Source organism: Amblyomma americanum, chromosome 2, assembly GCF_052857255.1.
Source record: "Amblyomma americanum isolate KBUSLIRL-KWMA chromosome 2, ASM5285725v1, whole genome shotgun sequence".
Classification (NCBI taxonomy): domain Eukaryota; kingdom Metazoa; phylum Arthropoda; class Arachnida; order Ixodida; family Ixodidae; genus Amblyomma; species Amblyomma americanum.
Window position 1 is genome coordinate 143,449,751 of NC_135498.1, and position 18,282 is coordinate 143,468,032.

The following is an 18,282-nucleotide window of genomic DNA, read 5'->3' on the forward strand; positions in this document are numbered from 1 at the left end:
GGGCTGGAGTCTTGCGGTGCCATCATTTTGACGTCACGCTCTCAAACCTGAGAGCGATATAGAGAGCGGTACGTGACACAGCCCCTGGCCAGCACTAGGTCCACCACTGGGAGCCCCTGCCATCGCAAGGCAGTGGCGCAACGCTGAACCACTGTGCCGCTGCGCCAGTAGTGGTTCGACAACTGCCACCGATCTGCGAATGCAGACTAGAGAATGACCAATTCCGTAGATATGAACATCAACCTAACGCTGTCACGTTATACCCTCAAGGCGGGGCTAAAAGTTCCAATTTTGTTCCGTGAGATATAAAAAAAAACCGGCAGAATAAATAAAGCATAAGGTATAAAAACAGGGGCGCGTTTTTGCTAAGTGCATGCAGTAAGCACTGCGAAGAGTGAGCCGTAAAAACCGGTGTTACCTCTTCGTGATATTCGCAGTCTGTTGCTGCACCACCGCTACGAAGCAGAGCTACTGCACGACTTTGGCAGGGTGGACCACATTTCAGCGCATGTAGATTATAGCAGTCACATGCAGCGTGAAGCCTACCTTGTCGCTGCAACTTCACTAAGAGAAAGTGTGGAAAGTTAATCACATTTTTTGGGGGTCTTTTTATTCCGACACGCCATGGATTCCTCCATCATGTTAATCCACGTGCGAAACGTTTTTAATAATTACACGTGTTCCCCATGTTTTAATAATTACGCGTGGACGTGCACCATCGATGTTCGTGGCGCATTTCGCTGTTGGCGAAGAAGTTTAAATCTTGTTTTTTTCCATCGGGTAACTAGATAGATAGATAGGTAAAGAGGAGGAGGGAAAGGCAGGGATGCTAACCAGAAAGGGGTTCCGGTTGTCTACCCTGCACTGGGGAAGAGGAATTATGGGGCTAAAAGGAGGAAGAGAGAAGAGAAAAAGGCATAACACACACACGCACAACGCTTCACAATTTGTCACTCAATCGAGTCGCTCTCAAGTAGGCAACGAGTGCCTTGTATGCCTGGAGGGCAGTCGACTGCTGTGGCCACGGACCGAGGATCTTTTGCTCTGTTAATGGGCGAGGATCGAGCAGGTCCAGGGCACAACACAGTGTATGTCTTGCACTCGCAAATGCAGGGCACTCACATAGTAGATGAGCGATGGTCTCCTCACAACCACAGCCTTGAGGCGGAGGTTGCAAAACTCTCCCGTATTCCACGCTGAAAGTGTGAGCTCCAGCGCCAAAGGGCGAAGCCCACACGCAGCGTCAGGTCCCGATATTGGGATCCTCACTGGAAGTCCGTCGTTATGAGCAGAACGCGCAGCCGCATTGGCCTGGTGATTACCGTTAATAGCACAGTGCCCTGGCAGCCATTGAAAAATGATGTCATGACCTTTGGAAACGGTGCCGTGGTACAGTAGACGGATCTCAGCAACAAGTTGCTCCTGCGACCCGCGGCGTAGCGCAGCTTGCAGGGCTTGAAGGGCTGCTTTAGAGTCGGTGAAAACCGTCCAGTCATGTGGAGGTTCTTGACTGATGAACTCTACCGCAGCCCGTAATGCTACGAGTTCCGCACCAGTTGAAGATGTTGGATGGGTCGTCTTCACTTTCATGAAGATGGATCTGGCCGGTATCACCACCGACCCCGCAGAACTGGTCGAGTGAACTGATCCATCTGTGTAAATATGTATGCCGTGACTGTGGTAAGAATGCAGGTGATTCAATGTCAGTTGTTTGAGAGCGGGCAGTGATACACCAGCTTTCTTTGTAATGCCAAGAATATAGAGGTGAACCCGAGGTTCATGAAGACTCCATAAGGGTGAGCTCGGTCTTGACGCACGGGTGAACTGCGATGGAAGATATGCGCGATGGGCCTCAATGACTTTGGCGAATGCAGTACGCGGCCTAATTATTGGGAGTGTTGCGAGGTGATGACAGGGAACCCGTGTGAGGTGCCGAATATGTGTTCTCATGGTGTCAACAGCAATGTATGTAGTAACAGGATGTTCCCTGGCAACAAGAAGAGTTGCTGCTGTTGATGCACATTTAGGCAGTCCAAGACAGATACGGAGAGCTTGCGCTTGCACACTTTGAAGAGTCTTGATATTTGTTTTTCTAATGCAACTTAATATCGGGTAACTAAATGCGTAAGAAACTCAACAGGATGTGTAAAAACCTGCTTAAGCATTTCTAATAGCCTAAATAGCCACTATAATGAAGCTTGATTTCCCTCCAGTACATTCTTTGTAGCAATGACTCGATGACGTTGTCTCCTGATGAACCAGAACAGATAAGCAATGCTGTTCTTTGGCCAAAGCTGATGTTGCGCCATGAAAGCCAAATGATTCGTCACCATAGTCAAACTAGACCCGAGCGCACGGGTCTCTTTTGTCTAGACGCGTGACTTCACTAAATCCTTTCTACAGAAAATTGGTGCCCCAAGTAGCCCTCTGTGCCCCACGTGTGATGTGCCGGACGATGTTCCGCACTTGATCTGCCACTGCCAACTCTTCAACAATCCTCGCAAGGCAATTTTAAGTGTTCTAGGACTCCGACAGGACGGTCCCGTGCACCTGGAACATGTCCTTAAACCCGGAGAGATGCGGCTTCGGGTGCGCGCGGGACAAAAGCATCTTTAGTGCTTCTTAGATACACGGTGGACATTATTTGACAATCATATGCGTGTGTCTGTGTGAATGTGTGCGTGCGTGTGTGTGTGTGTGTGTGTGTATGTGTGTGTGCGCGCGTATGTGTGTGTGCCTGCGTGCGTGTCTGCGTGTGTATGTGTGCGTGTCTGCGTGTGTGTGTTTGCATGTGTGTGTGCGTGTGTGCGCATGCGTGTGCGCGTGTGCGTGCGTGTATGTGCGCGTGTGTGTGCGCGTCTGCGTGTGTGCGCGTGTATGTGTGTGTGTCTGTGTGTGTGCCTGGGTGCGTGCGTGTGAGTGTGTGGGCGCGTGCGTGCGTAAGTGTGCGTGTGTGCGTGTCTGTGTGTGTGTGTGTGCGCGCGCGTGTGTGTGCGTGTGTGCATGTGTGCGTGCGTGCGTGTGTGTGTGCGTGCGCGCGTGTGTGTGTGTGTGCGTGTGTGTGCGTGTGTGCTGTGTGTGTGTGTGTCTGCGTGCGCGTGTGTGTGCGTGTTGTGATCGGAGGCCGCGACAGCGGGAACAGACGAGCCCGGCAGGCGCCATCGAACTATGTTTGACCAAAGGTGCTGTCGTCCTGAGAAGAGTATTAGGAACGGCTCCTGGCGACGGCGAGCTGTGACGAAAGGCCTCTAATCCCTTCTTCCGGAGTATGGAATGTATGTGGCGTTTCTCCCGAACTGCGCCCTCACGTGGACCGCCAGAAAGACCCGAACAAAGGCGCCGGAACCTCCACGCTGGCTTGCACCTGCGCGGCCAGACAAAGCTGGGGCGGACACGGCTGATTCATTCTACCCTCTCGAATTCACCGGGAAAGTCAGGACGCATCTTTCCACGGAGAGGATCACCGCCTACAAAGCCAACGACCTTATGCACCTGGTCAACCCGTCGGAAACCGCATTCCAGGACCTCAAGGCGCCAGGATTCCTTATCGCCTGTGCACGTGTTTGTGAGGGCGGAGGGGTCACGGGGTTAGGGCGGAGACTATGAAGAGTGGGTCTGCCCATTGGACGCTTGATCAGCCACCGGTTTCCCTAGCTAGGTGCCTAGGGAATATCCACTGTATTTAAGCCGCAATTTGGCTGGTTTCACAGCACTTCATCTCTGACTTTTGGTCTCCCTGCTTCTGTTGTAAATATGTAAATAAACCTTCAAGTTTACCAACCCTCCTGAAGGCTTCCCTCCGTTGTCTGCAGAGTTCATCGTCATGAGGTGAAGACCTCGGTCCCGATACCCAAGCATAACAGTGTGTGGTGTGTGTGTGTGTGTGTCTGTGTGTGTGTCTGCGTGCGTGCGTGCGTGCGTGGGTGTGTGTGTGTGTGCGTGTGCTTGTGTGTGTGCGTGGTGTGTGTGTGTGTGTGTGCGTGCGCGTGGTGGGTGTGTGCGTGCGCGTGCGTGCGTGCGTGGGTGTGTTTGTCTGCGTGCGTGTGTGGTGTGTGTGTGTGTCTGCGTGCGTGCGTGCGTGCGTGTGTGTGTGTGTGTGTGTGTGTGTGTGTGTCTGCGTGCGTGCGTGCGTGCGTGGGTGTGTGTGTGCGTGTGCTTGTGTCTGTGTGTGTGCGTGGTGTGTGTGTGTGTGTGCGTGTGTGCGCGTGCGTGTGTGTGTGCGTGTGTGTGTGTGTGTGTGTGTGTGTGTGTGTGTGTGTGTGTGTGTGTGTGTGTGTGTGTGTCTGCGTGCGTGCGTGCGTGCGTGCGTGCGTGTGTGTGTGTGTGTGTGTGTGTGTGTGTGTGTGTGTGTGTGTGTGTGTGTGTGTGTGTGTGTGTGTGTGTGTGTGTGTGTGTGTGTGTGTGTGTGTGTGTGTGTGTGTGTGTGCGCGCGCTCGCGCGCGTGTGTCAGTGCCCACCGCGTCCACACCATTCGCCCTTCCGTTTTCCCTTTTCCTCTCTTTTTACCATCCTCTTCTCTAATCTTCTCCTCTTTCACCCTCACCGGAGCACATGCCGGGTCAACAACCAGCCAGACCTCTCCTGTTTCAATAGAATCTCTCTTCTTCTCCTTCGAGCGCACGGTTCAACTGCACTGCCGCGCGGCCACTTACTGTAATATTTACTCTATTCAGCACAATTAAACCTGTTAAAAACGATTATGGATTGGCCCGCTACTGCAACCATTACTATGCACCCGCTGCCACAGCTGCCACAGAACGGCCGCACGACACCGCCCCCCCCCTCCTATCCGCCTCTTTTAAGAGTGGCAGAATGTTTTTCGCGCATAACAGACCGGACAAAATCCCAAACAAAGTATAGGGAATATAGATTATAAATTGGTTTCACAATAAGCATTGTGTACAGTCGTGCTCATCATTATACAGAGCGCGCTGTGACGATAAAACTTATCTTAACTCTTACCTAGGAAATATAATTCTTTCCTCCTGTATGTAACTCATTAGAATAGTTGGAATATTGAAGTATGCTCCAAAATATTTCGTCCGCGGCTGTATACAAGTCCTCCTCTCGGTGCAGGGCACAATTCGGAGCCTGCACTTACCTTATCGCCGAGTCTAGCGGATAACGGCGCGGCGCTGCGCATGCAGCGGGACATACATTCGTTCGAATAAAGGAACGACGCCATGGCTTACAGGGAGCAAGAATTCTTTTTTTTTCAGCAAGAAGTTTGCGCTAATAAGTGCTGCACACAATCAAATCTACTTTAGTAAAAAGACAGAAGAGAGCCACGCTCTGCGTAGATTGGGCGAAGCTTCGGAAACTTTTACGGTACCGTGTGCGCGCAGTGTGAACCGTGTCTTGACAGTGCCGTTATACCACGGTCTAGCATCGCGGTGCACTCTTGTGCGTGTTTCTTACTGCGTGCTTGACGCTATAAACACCCGAGAGAACGAATGTATTAGCTAATCAATTCTTGCGCTTCTTCCCTCCTCCCACAGTGCCGGTAACCGTGGCGCCCCCACCGTCGTGGACTACAGGTAACTAGCAAAGATGCAATGAGTTTTTTTTTTTTGCGTTAAGAAGCATAATACAAAATACCTTTTTTTTTTGCGTTTTCAATGCAGCAGACTTAAAATGTAAAGAGAGCCAAGGCAAAGTCGAGGAGATCGTGCCAGTCCCCAGTTTTTCAATTGTATTTCTTCAGGAGTATCCTACTGGAGAAAATACAGTAGAACCAGCCGCTGCCAACTTACAAATGAAAGACTGCGCGGTTCGCTTCGCTTCTAATGATTTTACCGTCAACAAAAAGGGCCAATTATTTCACGACGAACGATATGCTTCTGTATTGGGCGCAACCCTCTGGTGAGAATTTTAAAAATGGGCGATCAATTGGATTGGTGCGGAGGCAATAAACGAGCATTCTTTTCTGCCTTTCCTTCCATTGTGATATCGTTTTACGGTCTGAAGCAAGAACCCTTAACAGTATACAACCGCTACTGCTACTTGTAACTTTACTAAGCCACTCTCTTCGCTAGAATCCAATCACACTCACCTGTCACTGAAGTTTCCTTCCAGGTTGCTATCGCTGGTTTGTCATTATAGCCGATGTGTCATTACAGTCGGTGCTTCGTTCTAGCCGATATTAGGCAGGCAGACGCCGGGCAGTTTTCGCTGTCCTGGTCTTCCTAATGTCCTCGCAATAAAAAGAATGCCATGAGATATTCAACATGATGCCAGTTCATATGCCAAGTGCATGTCTGCTGAACGAAAAAAGTTATGCGCTGTCTGTGGCTTCGAAGACCTATTTGTATACCCTTAGTGAACGTAATGAACTTTGTTGGCCGCAATACCGCGGCGGAATTTCACGACTCATGCACCTACCGGTTCTGACATAGTCAGGTTCTTCAAGGTCTTCCTGCACTGCTTTCACTATTATTGAAAGCCCGTTCTAGATTCTCTTGAATAACCCAGCGGTCTTCATTGGCGTGCCTGCTTAGGGGGCGCAACTGCGCAACATGAAAGAGCTGATATTATCTCAAGCTGAACAGTCATTATTCATGAAACGTCGGCATTCCTAGCCGTCGTACCACACAATCAGATACACCACCCACTCCAACAAGAAAGGAAGAACGATCAAAGACACCACAATGCTTCCGTTAGAGCAGTGCTTTCTAAAACGCTTCGTGACCATGCACACAAATTTTAATGGGCAACAATAGAGTCATCTCATGCACACTAGCGTCAGCTTATGCTTCCAACATCTGACAAAACAATAACGAAAAGAGGACATCCCTTTGCTTACGACGCCACGTTTCTGATTTCTTCTGAATTGCTGAAATCTCCGGTAATACACGTTTGTACGTTGTTGTGACGCCACTCGCGTACTACAATGACTCCCGAAGAAGGCGCGGTGCCAGACAAGCAGCGGTGAACGGACACGTAATTGCTTAACCACAAATACTTATTGCAGCGTAGCCCGTGGGCTCAACATTATTTCGAACGGAAAGGCAGCAAGTTGCGGCGTCCGACTATTTTGTTCGATTGGCGCGCCATCTGTGCCGAAACTGCGCAGGCAGCCTACCGCATTAAATGTTTCTTCGATAGGCGGCGCCATCATCCGCTTGCGGACACTTGCGGATAGATCTGTCTTCGTTTCCGCTTTCAATGTTCTATTACAAAGTTCTTTTTCAGCCTATCCGGTACAAAATGGTCGCTCAAAGGGGACCTTCAACTCCCTAGCGTAGTCGGCTCGTTTCCATATTCCGACTCCGAGCGCGCTGGTATGGCGCGGAGCGAAGACAGAGTATGAGGAGGTGGAGTCGGAGTCGCAGGCAAGCTTAATATCGAAGCTTTTTCGTTCTTCATCACGGTATTTTTTTTAAAAAAAAGCAGCGAAATATACTGTTGCGGTTATTGTAGAAGTAGCGAGCTTCCATTTGGACATTAAGTCCGTAATAGAGCGCAGTTAAAGGCGAATCCTTAGAATACCTAACAAGAGGAAAGTACACAACAGCCGTATCTTACCTGTACTATCCAGACTCAGAAACGTGGACGCTAATGAAAGGATTTGACTTAAAGTGAGGAAAGCTCAGCAAGCGGCAAGCTAGGGAAATGAAAATGTTAGCCATAACATTTAGAGACCAGAACCGAACAGGATGGGTCAGGGAACAAACACGAGTTAATGATGTCCTAATCGAAACCGGGAAGAAATGGGCATGGGCAGGGTATGTAATCCGAATGAAAGATAACCGATGATCCCCCAAGGCAACGGAGTAGATCACAAGAGAGAGAAAGCGTAGCAGCGTACGTCAGAGGATAAGGGGGTGGATGAGATTAGGAAGTTTGCGGCGATAGTAAGGTGTGCGCGACTGGCACAACACAGAGTTAATTGGAAGAATGTGGGAGAGGCCTTTGTCCTTCAGTGGACTGATTTAGGCGGTTGGGATGATGATGATAAAAGGCGAATCATTAGAGAATATTCATAAAGTCTTAATTTTGGGTTTACGGGGTGAGTATACCGCTAAATGAAGGGCCGTAATAATCTAGGGGGCTGCTGGGTTTTAAAATTTCTAAATTGAGATCGTGCTTCGAGGTGCCGAGCGTTGAATCAAGCGCGCAAAACGAGGCGACAAAGAAACTAAACACGTGACGTGTACCGGATGCAGCATACCCCCTTCACGACTGGGGAATGCTTTTAAAGGCCGCAGCACAAGGCACCTTTCTTCGGGCGTCCGGCCAGAGTCTAGTCTCTGGGCACTGCAGGAGCCACTATATACGAACTTACAGTTAGGGGCCAGCCCGAGAAGCCCTCGCCGTGGTGGCTCAGTGGTTAGAGCGCTTGGCTACTGAGCCGGAGAACCTGGGTTCAATCCTGGCCACAGCGGCCGCGTTTCAATGGAGGCGAAACGCAAAAGGCGCCCTTGTGCTGTGCTATCTCAGCGCTTGTTAATCAACCCCGGAGGTCTAAATTAATCTAAAGCCCTCCACTACGGCGTTCCTCACAGCCCATATGTGTCCCTTTGGGACGTTAGGCGCCACAATTTAGAAGCCCGAGCAGCCTCCCTTAGGCACGCGTTTGGCTTTAGTACGGACCCGTTTTATGGCTATTGTTTCAATTTCAATATCTAGAATTTAAAAATTTTCAAGCCAGGGTTAATGAGTGGTGTTTTGTGTAGGAGGTGTAAGGCTGAGAGATAGGAACAGGTCAGAGTCGGTCAGGGAACAAACGCGGGTTGATGACATCTTAGTCTAAATCAAGAATATGGGCTTGGGCAGAGTGCGAAGCCAAGATAACTGCTGATCCTTAAGGATAACGGAGTGGATTCAAAGAGAAGGCAAGCGTAGCAGATGATGGCAGAAAGTTAGGTGGGCGGATGAAATTAAGAAGTTTCCGGGCATACGGTGGGCGCAGCTGGCAAAGGACAGGGTTAATTGAAGAGACATTGCAGAAGCATTTGTCCTGCAGTGGGCGTAGTCAGGCTGATGATGATGATGATGATGAGCGAAGGCGGTTGCGCCTGGACCCCCGCTCACGGGTTGAAGTCGGTGTGCATCCCAATGATTTGCTGCCCATGTCACGTCCGTGCTCGGAGCGAGACTTGGAACGGGCACTATTGTCCCGAATGCTGCTTGGGGAAAGTTTACGTTGTTGCAATGCCGAGCGGTGTTCCGATGTAGTAGCCTGTTCCTGAGTGGGCGGCTGCGGCTGAGTGAAACAGCTGAGTAGCAAACGCCACTTCCTCGTTGGCCGCCTTCAGTTGCGGACACGCTAAATCCATAGTGGAATGTTGTCCGTTGCAATTCCGGCACATAGGCGCTAGCGAGTGTCATACACCAGTCACAATAGACAACGCGAACCACTGCGGCGACGTCTCAGTAGGTATAGTAGGCTGTGGCACCAAGCTGCATTTTCAGCGCCGGCGCTGGTTGGAATCCCGCTCGGGACTATGGAACGGCAAAGGTTTTTCGTGCGGATATGGCTCGGCTGCATATCTCGGATTGTTCGACGTCATGTTTATCGCTGTTTCCGGACGATGCGTGCCTGACTGTTAGGACCATGGAAGCTAACATCATTTCATGCTTAAACACTAATTGATTCAGATTTAGTTAATTTATCTGTTTTTTATAATTGGAACGTATTACGCACGCCATATCTGGCCTGCCGTACACCGTGTCACTTATATTTGACGTCATTTAAAACAGAATTATATGAAGAAGAAAAATAATACCAGCACCGTATTATTGTGGTGTCCACTAAGTAACTGAGCCCAAGTGGATGTGGCTTGAAAGTTGCACTCTTTTACTCCAAAAAACTCCGAATGCGGTCCCTGCAGCCGTATCGGGTTGCGCTGGTTGCGCAAGGAGATCCCGTCTCCTTAAATCAGTCAGAACCGCCTTTTTCTGCTTTCGAACTTTCCACATGATATGTAAGTATTTATAGCATCACTCCTGTAATATTCACTTCCGCACCACAATCACTGATGCATTGGCAGGTCTAGCTTCAGCTGCGATAACGTGGTTGGAAAGGCGCATCAATTGTCGTCCCAATCCCGTCACCTCCGTTTCTAGGCTTCCAACTAAGATTCGCACAACGAAGTGAACAAGCCTACTTCGCTGACGCGGGTAAAATAAAGGTACCGTTTAAATGCGAGCTGCTATCAGATCTGTCATGTGACCAGAGATGAACAGCAGGAAAGCTTTAGGCCAATTATCTAGCCATAGCAACGTGCGGCGCCTATTAATGATTCCAGATTGCATCATACGAACAAAGCTCATCCAAATTTTACTTTCGGAGGACTGCACGCGAAATGCTGATTGAGCATCCGGCTGTTAAAGGGGCTGTGAAAGGGGGTCTCGGCGAAGATGCGATGTGCCTAGGACGCTAAAGGGCGCCGCTTCACAAATATCCTTCAGCAAGAATTTTTTAGACGCGTTTTGTCGAAGCTGAGTTATCTGTAGTCAAAATTTGAACTTCCGCGTCTTCGCGCCTTACCCTCTCCTCTCGTCCCTTTTTGCACGCTGAAAAGTCGACGCTCCTCGGCCGGCCCCTCGCACTCGCCCCCTCCGCTGGCTGCCGATGCGCGCGAACCAATGCTAAAGCAGTCCGCTGTGGACGTAACGAGCGCTACTTGACGTAACGAGCGCGGATTCGGGCGGAAGCCCAGCACCGCAGGTGGCCGCTAGACGCGGAATCAGGAGATTTAAAAAATGTATTGTAAATTATCGGCTCGCTTTTGAGGCCTTCTACCCGGCATAAACGCTCGTTGGCCTGTACTCTACACAATGCGAGCATTTTATAAACAACCTCGAGCACCCTTTTCAGGGGCCCTTTAACTTGTGCTTAACATGGCATCCTAGGTGTCATGACTACTATGAGCAGCAAACTTTTTTCTGAGTTTGTGTTTTGTTTTATTTACTTCTTGTGAGGCATCTCATTTTTGCGCAGTCGCCTCGTGCCATAGAACTGCGACCATGTGCCGTGTCCTGTTGCAGTTTCCAAGGCATGCCCGATGGTCTGTCCTGTAGGCAAAAAGTGCCACAAGCTGCAACCAGTCGATGCCTCAGGCTGCCCCGTGGCACCCTGCACCTGCAGTCAGTACCGATAAGTTTCTTTCTACTGACCTGAATGTTCTCATGGCACCGTCGCTGATGCTGCCCGCATATGTCGCTGTTTACCATTCGCTCACCTCAAATAATTGTTTAATTTCAAGAAAAGAAAAAAAATCCTTCAGACTTGTAGTGCACACAATGAAACTGTGGATGTCGAGTTTCGCGAACGGTGAACGAATGCGAAAGCTTCTCTTTCGGCTCCTTATAACAGCCCTCGGCATCGGAAATTCTCAACATTGTCGCCAGCAGTGCGCCGGCGTAACTACCTAGCTGTTGCACGTGCGCATCCGCAGCCCTTAACAACGCACTTCCTAGCAGCAGTAATCGTATCGCCTTTGTGGAGTGATTTGTTTGCAGCCGAGAGTCAAGCTGCTTATATGGAAATTCCGCTTCCTGGGTTGTTTTTTAATGGTCTACAGTTGTTAATTTAAACTTCTTTGGATTTTCGCGAAAGCAAAGGTCTAGGAAAAAAAGACTGGCAAGAAAATTTCTATAATTTAAGATATGCTTCTAGTTGTTCGCGGAGGCAACAAACAGGGCGGCGTCAGTTTTATTTCTGCAAAGTTTAACGAGCGGCCTCATTATGCAACTATTATCTTCTCGATTAATTATTTTGCGTGTACGTCCCATTGGTAGCTACTATCTCTGACGTCAGCAAGCATTGTCAGTCCGCGCCTCTAAGATCAAAGGCGTGGCTGTCTGAAGAAAAAAAATCTGTTAAAAGATCGCAATAAATATGAAAACAGCTTCCTTCAGGAAACTGTCGAACGTGATTACTTTCTGAAATAACGAAACACATGGCGGGCCTACGTATTTCTCACTGTCCACGTGAACAAGGCACAGCATATAAATACTTAGGTACGCAGCTACTGCACAGTTAAGATGTGCAGGCAGCAGTATGGCGGTACGCTGCTGCGAGTGTTTTTGTTATTCAACGTTTCAAAATTTTATAATAATTAAGCAATCTGGCGGTCAGACATCAAGTGAACTTTTTGAAGCTTGCTGCATTCACAAAGATAGTAACAGGTATGTCAGTATACGCCGTCTCTTCCGCTGTTTCACAGAGTTATCACACGTCTATCCGATACGACATAACTTAAGCGGCAATGTCCGTAAACAAAAGCGTGTGATAGTGTGACGTGAAATTTCTTTTCCTTTGTGCGCTGTTCTTTCCTTCCTTTCCTGTGCATTTATTTAGTCGTGAGCAATGAACTAAGGTTTCCATCAATCACCCTATATGTCTCTTCGCTCTGTGTCCTCCCAGCCCACGTAACTACTCTGCTGTTGCCTCCATTTAAGTCACGCGACAAGTTCTGCATTAAATACTCTTGTTACACATTGTTCTTTCGTTATAGCCCGAGCATGAACCTTTTGCGGCATTACGATGGCAGTAATACATAGCACGTCGGTGTGTTTATTCGGAAACTGGATAGAACATCTCGGCAGGCTGGCTGATGCAGAATTCTTCGAAGGGAAATCGCAAGAAAATACATGCGAAAACAGTCAAGTGGACTGCACTCAGTGCAAGCTAAGAGCTTCATTTTTTTTTTTTTTGAAAGAAGACTTGCATTTACACTGCAGCTACTCTTATGAATAAAAAATTTCGTGTCCAGCTTTTCAGGTCAATGCCCTCAACGATCATTGTTTCGAGTTTTACTGAGTCGCTACCATCGGTTGCCGGCGGTAATGATTAGTGGTCGCAGCCTGTTCATTGCCTTCATCTCTCTACGCAGTTTCCGAGTCGTGTCCTACTCAGTGCCCTGCTGGGGAAATCTGCGACCTGACCGCGCCGCTAGACGCCGCTGGGTGCTTCAAGAACGGTTGCAAATGCGGTGAGCGATGTCACCTTTTGCGCAGCGCTAAAACGCTTGTTTATGCCCTACGAAGTGAGATTGCCGTTAGAAGGATCCCAAAATCTACCGAAGCCCCTCACCACCTTTTCATCCGAGGGGTGCCCATAATGTCCGTGACTGACCTAAGTAATTCGGGTAATCGCCTAATGGTAAAAACTACAAGACGCACTGGAAAGTAAGCTGGTTCTTCAGATCATTTTTTTTATCCCTCGAGGTATACATAATTCTGCGCAGATACTGCAGATAGTGTGCATAGCTACAGCGGAGGGTCTAACAAACACAAAATATAAAGTATGCTAATAACATCAGTAAACAAGCTTCGAAATAAAAGGTAGTACATAAAAAGATAATCAAGTTTTTCATTTAACGTAATGTTCATGATGCAATGCTTCTTCAATGCCCTCGGTCCTTGAGGGTAAACTAAATGAAAATTTCGGCTATGAGAGTATTAATAAATGAAATATATGAAAGACTGAAGTTTACGCGGATCCGAGGGCCGTAAATCACGCAGGGCGGCGTCATTTAGAGAGATCAATGGAAGTAGTCTTGGGGCTGTAGTGGATGCAATTGAGCTGCTGCTGTGACTAATTATGATGGCGGTAAAAATAGTCATGACGCAAATAACACATAGGTGAAAATATAAGCACATGCAAATATAAGCTAGTGCAACTAAATGCTGAGTCAGGACCTTATATTTTCTATGAAGCCGCAAGTAGTACGGGTGTGGGGCCGTACCGCAAGAAGAAAGAGAAAGCAACGTATAGCGCCCGTTTATTTTTGATTATTCGCGTGGCAAGTATTCACCTTCAAAGTTAGGAAAAACATACAAGGACATATCACGTATCTCGGTGTCAATGCTTCGCATAGGTACGAGCCCTTTTCTCCGCACCGGTTACTGACGGCGCACTTGCAGAATTATTAGCCCTTGCGGATGGATAATGGATGATAGATATGCCATGCTGTTTATTCTCTGCAACTCGTTGTCCTGTGGCATTGTTCACATATTGTTGTTGCGCACTGTTGTATAGCACGTATAGCCCGCAGTGTGGCACAACTGCAAAATGAGAACAGTAAAGGACAATTTCCCTCCGGTGCTCTGCGTTACAGAAGTTTCAATACCCTCTAAAACTCTTGCATATTCATATGAATAAATCCAACAGCCAACTTAACTAATAAGGACAGGGGATTGTTTAGATATATTTTTATCTTGTGGTGTTGTCAATGAAATATTAAAAACTGGAGGGGTACTTATAAACTCCTTCTTAGGGGTATAACCCGATAGCCTAATTGTTTAATTCCCATATATGCAGATTGTCATTCTCTACTTTGCATTCATAGACCCCTGGGGGTCACCATGCCCCTCCTGGCGCAGTGGGTGCAGCGGTTGAGCGCTGCCCCACGGCCCTGCGATGGCAGGTGCTCCCAGCGGTGGCCCTTGTGCGGCCCAGGTGGCTCTTCCCAAGCGACAAATCATTAATTTAACTGCCACCTGCCAAGGTGGGCAGTTTGCTCACTATCCGGTGGGCAGGTTGTGATGACGCCACAAGGTCACGTGAGCAAGGTGGCCCACCTGCGCTCTCGGGACCACCTGCCTGAGCCATGTATGTAATTTTTCGCTCACAACGCCGACGCGCACAATGCCGACGCCGGATTTTCTGGTGAACGACGCCTTTAATGCTACCGCGTTAATAGTGGGATTATTTTGTCGCTTAAAGATAATTGACTAGAAACAGAAGAAATAGCAACCACATGCCGTCGGTGGTCATGGAGTACAGGACCCGAAATTCGGAGGTCGTGTCATGGGTTCTGATCCCACCGGCGGCATGTAGCTGCTATTTCTTCTCCTTTCTACTCAATTATCTTCAAGTGACAAAAAAATTGCAGTATTACACACCCATTGAACAACAACACAAATTAAAAAATGAATAGAAACATTCCCCTATGCTCCTTGGTTTCAGCGGCTGTTGACTTCCTTCATGTGTATGCACTAACGAGCCCCTCGTTTCTCTTCTCTTGTCTGCTCTCTTGTGTATTCTTGAGGTCCTGGTACTTTCTGCAAAGGGTAATAGACTTACCTGAATACATGCAGTGCCGGACGGAGCAACTTTGCCTCCCTCGAGGAACACGCCAGCTACGGTTTCAGCAGGTGAGAACCAGTTCCAGCTTCTTGTGACATATATATACAACCGAGAATGCGGCGCTGTTCCAGCTTCCTTGGGCAGCAGTGATATCTTACAGACAGGCTGAAGGAGCAGAAAGATGACGCAGGAAAAGAAAGGAGAACGATCAGATGCACATACAGGTACCCACCGCCACAGGACTTAGTGCTATATAATTTGACCTCATTCCACGGACTTTGAAAGCTGTTTCTTGCGCATGCGTACTCGCCATTCTTAGTTGCAGCAACCGACAAAAATAAGAACAGAAATTACGAATGGAACTTAGGACTACTTACGTGCTTTGAATGCGAAAGTATTGTCGCATCGTCAGCTCTCTTGCGAGGTTCATTAAAGATTCCTTCCTTTCTAATGACACACCCACTCATTAGAAGTACACTGCTCTTAATTCACCTTTGTTCGCAAAGAATCAGCACGGTTTAGTAGTCTATGGGTTGCGTGTTCGCCTCGGAACCTAACGGTACTGAGTACAATTCCCAGCACCGTGGGAAGAAATTTTATTAATTTTTTATTTCTCTAGACATCGCTGCCTTATGGTCTACTGCTGACGTCATGCAATACAATGTTGACGTCACCAGGGGTTTTTGGGTCACTGGGGCTGGCCAAGGCTAACGGGTTTCGTTGAAGATGAGCCATATAATGCTTTTGTATCAATAAAGCAGCATTACTAAAACGTGACTCTCAAGTTGAGGTTCAAGGCGGTGATAGAAAACTGCGCCTGTTCTCGCTGGTCACCACTGATGGGTCACGTATGCACGACTGCTTCTCCTCCTTGATTACGAACACACTCAAGCTGCTCGGGCTCGTGCCTAGACTCAAGCAGCGTCGCCTTGCTGAGAAGGCACTGAAAGCGTACTGCTTTCCTCCCACAGTTCTGTTGGCTGTCACTGATATTTCTCCTATAAAATAGAAAAAGTGAAAGGTAATTGTAGGATTTAAAGTCCTAAAGCGGCGCTTGGGCTACGAGGGACACCGTAGTGTGGAGAGCCCCGGATTAACTCAAAGTAGTTGCGCTGACATAGCACAGCGCATGGGCGTTTTCTACGCGACAGAGGTACGCTTCCTTTCACCGGAGAAACTGCCGTAGATTTCGGCGTTCACGTTGGGGTGTCGAGAAAGTCCCGATTGATCGAATAGGTTGTGGCGTCACTCGTAAAGCTGTGGCATTAAAATGGTTAGATTATTATATTGATTTTAATGGCGCAAAAGCAACTGAGGCTATGATGCGCCAAGCACATGGAATTAAAATGTTTGAAACTTGAGTTAAATTCTGATTACGTGTCAGTAGCATAGCTCCAGTGTTATCTCATGCAGAAAATGAATAGTTAATTAAAAACGATGAACAAATTGGCATAATTTGCTGGGAATTTAATTAGTCACACACGCTACCCGTAGGCCATTCAGGCGCGTTCGACTTGGTTAAAGGGGGACCTTTACATGGTATGTTATGCTAATTATGTATGATTATGTAATATTATGTAAGTACTAATTAAGAAAGAACGTAGCAAATGACTGCTGACGCTGTCGCGCATACCCTTAGGGTGGAGCTTAAGCATTAGAAATTGTGCCCAAACATCTACCGCAAGGACGGGTCAGACGACCACATTAAAGGGGTCTGCGTAGTGAAGGTCGAATTCTTCCATAAGTTTTATGAGGTCCATAAGTTCACGGACGTAGAAGGATACTGGTATGATCAAAGCACTCATCCGGTCGTGCAGCATAAACCGTTAGGACTGTTACAGCATAAAAGGTCAAAATTTAATGTTATCATGATCATGAAGTGGAACGCTGTGGACAGGATGTCCGGAGCTAGTCACATTTACAGTTGATACATAGTAAGCATTCATGTTAGAGACCCAGCAGTTCTACTCAAGCCGTGGTGCGTAATGAAAAATCTCTTAAGTTGGTTTGTATCGTGGGATCGATTGGCCGCTTGAAAATACTAAAGACGAGTCACTTCCGAAGCGGGTGCAGCGTTTCGGAGTGAATCTAAGGGTCGCAGTAAGAGCGACACCGCGACGATTCCACCGACATGCAGGCAGAAGCCACTTTCCTGTAGATCGTTTTACGATGGCTAGCGAAAGGCCTACTGCTATCAGGGCGAAATTGCGCGCAAAAACATGACAGTAACTGACCAGCACACGACATCAGTCATGCAATCGTCGCTTGCGGGTGTCACGAACAAAGGCGTAGTGAGTTTGTTAACCTCACCTTAGTTTCTGTCAAGACGTGTCGCATCTAGCACAAGAGCTGATTGGCCCCGACTGATCTTGGGTCTTGGCTAGTTGGCCGGAAGTGTTAGCATGACGCGTGCATGACGGGCTTGTGGGCAAGAGGGGCGCTGCTGAACTGAGGACACCGTCGCCAACGGCGATTTGCAGTGGTCGGACAGGGCCGCCAGGCCGTTCTCGGGGACCGGCCTCTGTACACTTTCTGCACGAATCGCGCGCTGTCTGTGCCCGCCTCTCTTCCGCGGGCGGACGCTGGGCTGTCGGAGGGACACGATGTGGACGCGCGCCTTGTTCGACCACTGCACATCAGCGACGCGCTTGGTATGTAGCTTCAGGCGTGTTCTCCTAACATACGAGCACATTTTTTTTATATTTTCAGAGAATTTCACGGAACATATAGGTTTTGTAAAGCGTGTGGCGAGAGCCCCGTACAAGAAAGGGAGAGGCTAGACAACTTCCAGGAGTTTTACCGGCTCCTATAAAGTTAGGAACTGGCAAAAACATCCCTAAATAATCCCCATTGCGACAGGTCCCCATTTATGACAAGACCACACGCGGCCCATCACACGAACGCCCACATCGGGCCAGCTCGGCCCGATGTGGACTCGAATTAATGTAGTCCAATCCTTAACCACGCAGCCGGGAAACGGGCTTTAAAGCATTTAACCCAAGACGCACACAGGCCAGATCGACCTGTACTACATAACCGAAGAAAGGCGCGCACTACCGCACCACCGATTTGGTCTTACGATATTCATAGGCTACCATATTCATCACCCCCTTGGCCTAAATGTCCGAAATCCTGCACTACTACTGAACACTGCCTACTTTGCTGCCCCGTAGCCAAGAAGACGACGTCTTCATTGCTGCCTCACTTATCTGCTGCACACAACGTTGTCCAATTTTCTCCAT

At 48.4% G+C, this 18,282-nt stretch overlaps 1 protein-coding gene across 2 annotated transcripts in view; it reads left to right on the top strand.

The window, feature by feature from the left end:
• LOC144119139 (uncharacterized) overlaps positions 1-18,282 on the top strand; it is a 60,356-nt gene that overhangs the window by 21,151 nt on the left and 20,923 nt on the right. For both annotated transcript variants that reach the window (XM_077651838.1, XM_077651839.1), the window contains exons 8-11: positions 5,499-5,537; positions 10,993-11,091; positions 12,843-12,941; positions 15,052-15,108. In XM_077651838.1, the coding sequence (XP_077507964.1) occupies positions 5,499-5,537; positions 10,993-11,091; positions 12,843-12,941; positions 15,052-15,108 (294 nt within the window). The remainder of the gene's footprint in view (positions 1-5,498; positions 5,538-10,992; positions 11,092-12,842; positions 12,942-15,051; positions 15,109-18,282) is intronic.